This window comes from Lottia gigantea, assembly GCF_000327385.1.
Source record: "Lottia gigantea unplaced genomic scaffold LOTGIsca_314, whole genome shotgun sequence".
Classification (NCBI taxonomy): Eukaryota; Metazoa; Mollusca; class Gastropoda; family Lottiidae; genus Lottia; species Lottia gigantea.
This window is the reverse complement of record NW_008709048.1, coordinates 10831-14471: the sequence shown is the minus strand read 5'-3', so window position 1 is coordinate 14471 and position 3641 is coordinate 10831. Positions and strand designations below refer to the sequence as shown.

At 30.4% G+C, this 3641-nt stretch overlaps 1 protein-coding gene across 1 annotated transcript; it reads left to right on the top strand.

The window, feature by feature from the left end:
- Window positions 1–488: 488 nt before the first annotated feature.
- On the top strand, window positions 489–1476 carry LOTGIDRAFT_175593 (hypothetical protein; the record flags this gene model as incomplete). The annotated part of the gene is made up of 2 exons (XM_009057881.1): window positions 489–555; window positions 668–1476. 2 exons carry the CDS (start codon window positions 489–491, stop codon window positions 1474–1476), a joined length of 876 nt encoding a protein of 291 aa, XP_009056129.1.
- Between the last annotated feature and the right edge of the window lie 2165 nt (window positions 1477–3641).

Sequence of the window (3641 nt, the reverse complement as noted above, 5' to 3'; positions counted from 1 at the left end):
CCTACAGTTCTGTATCTTATTGGACTAATGAAATGAAATAGAGTTTATATCCTACTGTTCTATATCTTATTGGACTAATAGAATGAAATAGAGTTTTATATCCTACTGTTCTGTATCTTATTAGACTAATGAAATGAAATGGAGTTTTATATCCTACTGTTCTGTATCTTATTGACTAATGAAATGAAATGGAGTTTTATATCCTACGTTCTGTATATTATTGCACTAATGAAATGAAATAGAGTTTTATATCCTATTGTTCTGTATATTATTGGACTAATGAAATGAAATAGAGTTTTATATCCTACTGTTCTGTATATTATTGGTCTAATGAAATGAAATGGGAGTTTTATATCCTACTGTTCTGTATCTTATTGGACTAATGAAATGAAATAAAATCTACTGCTCTAAATGAGCCGATGAATAAAAAAGTGCTTACTGGAAAAAACGGAAGCTAGAATAAGAGTTAAATTAAACATATTAGAAATATGGGCAATGAGGAGAAATTAGATTCGACGTACTTAAAAAAAGAGAAGGCTTCCATTGGCATAACAGGTACAAATGTAAACAAAGCTGTTTAATTGTTTCTGAAGGGCTTCTGCTTCTTTTTTATATATACGTTGACACTATTTTCTGCACATTGCCCATATTTTATTAATATTGACAGAACTTCATATTTTATTAATATTGACAGAACTTCATATTTTATTAATATTGACAGAACTTCATATTTTATTAATATTGACAGAACTTCATATTTTATTAATATTGACAGAACTTCATATTTTATTAATATTGACAGAACTTCATATTTTATTGATATTGACAGAACTTCATATTTTATTGATATTGACAGAACTTCATATTTTATTAATATTGACCGAACTTCATATTTTATTGATATTGACAGAACTTCATATTTTATTAATATTGACAGAACTTCATATTTTATTAATATTGACAGAACTTCATATTTTATTAATATTGACAGAACTTCATATTTTATTAATATTGACAGAACTTCATATTTTATTAATATTGACAGAACTTCATATTTTATTAATATTGACAGAACTTCATATTTTATTAATATTGACAGAACTTCATATTTTATTAATATTGACAGAACTTCATATTTTATTAATATTGACAGAACTTCATATTTTATTAATATTGACAGAACTTCATATTTTATTAATATTGATAGAACTTCATATTTTATTAATATTGACAGAACTTCATATTTTATTAATATTGATAGAACTTCATATTTTATTAATATTGACAGAACTTCATATTTTATTAATATTGACAGAACTTCATATTTTATTAATATTGACAGAACTTCATATTTTATTAATATTGACAGAACTTCAAGCGCCTGTGATTGAACTTATAAAGATGCTTAAATCCGTGTCAAAATATAGGACAACTGACAAAAATCGATACAATGATAAAACCTATGAAACAACATAAATAAAAGAAATTAAAGGTGACATACCTTAAAAACTGAATGAATTCAAGTCCACGAGATATCTGTTCTAAATATAAATTCTATGTTTACTTTATCAGTGAAAACCTCCAGTAGGTAGGTAGGTAGATGACAAGTCTACCTCCGCTAGTCTTATACTATTAGCCTGTTAAACCACGGCAAGCTATATATCTATCTAGCCTGTCTTGTGATTCAAATACTGTCTAGCTATTGGACGACACTAGGCTCTAGTCAGGTCTCTTGCCATATAAGGTAATAGACTGTGGTTTTATTGCTAACAAGTCGAGAATTAGTCATTGACTAAAGATAGACTTAGACTAATGTTTTAAGTTAAAAATTTCAATATGTCCCATCCTATCTCTTCATACCGATCCTCCTCGACAGTTGGAAATCGAAAAAGAGAAGGCTAATGCCGATGTCTTGGCAAAATTTCCCTTATTGCACACTAACAGTAAAGATGTTCTCTTGGTCTATTGGGGACACCGATAGTAATAACATGAACCATTCAAATTTTCAGGCCCTGATATACATAAACAAAGCCCGAATACCTCTTAACAGTCTCATACAACGTTTCGTCTCATTCAGGGTCGGCACTTCATCGAGGAGGAAAATGAATTATGCCGAATTAGACAAAAAATTAAAATAGAAACCAATTTGTTTAAAAAAATTAGAAACATAATAAATATGATATCTGTTAAATATATCGTTATTTGATATCTACAATAAAGCAGTGAAAGACATTACAGACTTAAAGGGATAGATGCGACAACACGGTTAACTTCATTTCATGTGGACATATAGAGATATATCGGTGTTGGCTCTCACCCCCTCATACTATATATAGCTTGATATTTTTTAGAATCTCCACTGTGTAGGTTATATTTCTCTCTTATCAGATCTTTATATCATAATGTTTCAGGTAATGGATCAGGTTGATGAAATCGACACAGTGTTGTTTTAATCTTAGGATCATCAATACCTTCACCAACCTACCTTCACCACCTCCGTTCCATCTTCACAAAGTCAAACTACATGTATTACTATAACTTTGTCTTATACCTTATATCAGAGATCTCGAAGTCTGTAAACTGTAGGCCATGATGTTTACAGTCTTACCAGTGCTCTGATTGGCTGTATTCACTGGCTTACAGTCCAACCAAATAGCTCCATTTACAAACTGATGTAATACAAAAAAGGTGGCTATAGTTGTCAAGGTATATGACGAAGTTCGTAATAGCTACACATTGTGAATATGCCTCCTTTTTTACTTATCCACTTCGGCCTCTTTTCTGTCACCCAATCCAAAACCACTCCCTGATTGGCTTTAACACTGTGTCAGTGCCTTCTGTTGAAAAGTGACATGTCAATATTAACTGGTTTCTTTTCAACCACCCTAATCACTACTTAAATAAAAATATTTCATGAATAATTATTGGTTGTTTTATCATGGTATATGTAAAATATATAGTAACCACTTAATAAATATTCATTAGTCTAAATAGTCTTCAGAAGTAGTAGAAATTTACGAAAAACACATAATTCTCTCAAAAATATCTCAAACTAGGAATTTTACTCACTATTTTTATATTTGGCAGTGTCTCTAGAAAATCAAGTCTATATATTAACTTTCAACCCCGAATGATTCAGGACACATATAGATTTGAAGGCTTAAATTTAGCTATGAACACTTGTACTGGTTGGCTTAGCCAAAAAAAAATCCAGTTTCTGAGACTAAGGTACGATTGGTGGACACCCTGTCTCTTTAAATCAAATAAGCCGCCGTGAAGAATAGAGATCTACACAGAGCGTGGTATTTTTAACTAATTTTTGGTCTAGATGTGGAATTTGATGTCTGAAATCGCATTTTCTTTCAGGTTTTGTGAGATGGTGAGAGATTTTCATGCGGATGGAAACTTCATGGTCATGATATATTGACTTTTTGTCCAGAAACTTTCATGTGACATATTGAAAAGGTTTCAACGAGATTTCTAGAAAACGTTATAAAATAAAGGACTCATTCCACTAAAAAATTTGATGTATACGAATGTAGTCCAGGCTATTTTTCGACATATTGGAAAGCTTTCAACGAGATTTCTGGAAGAGATGGCAAATGAATTAGTGGAGTGAGTCCATATTAAAAATATTCACA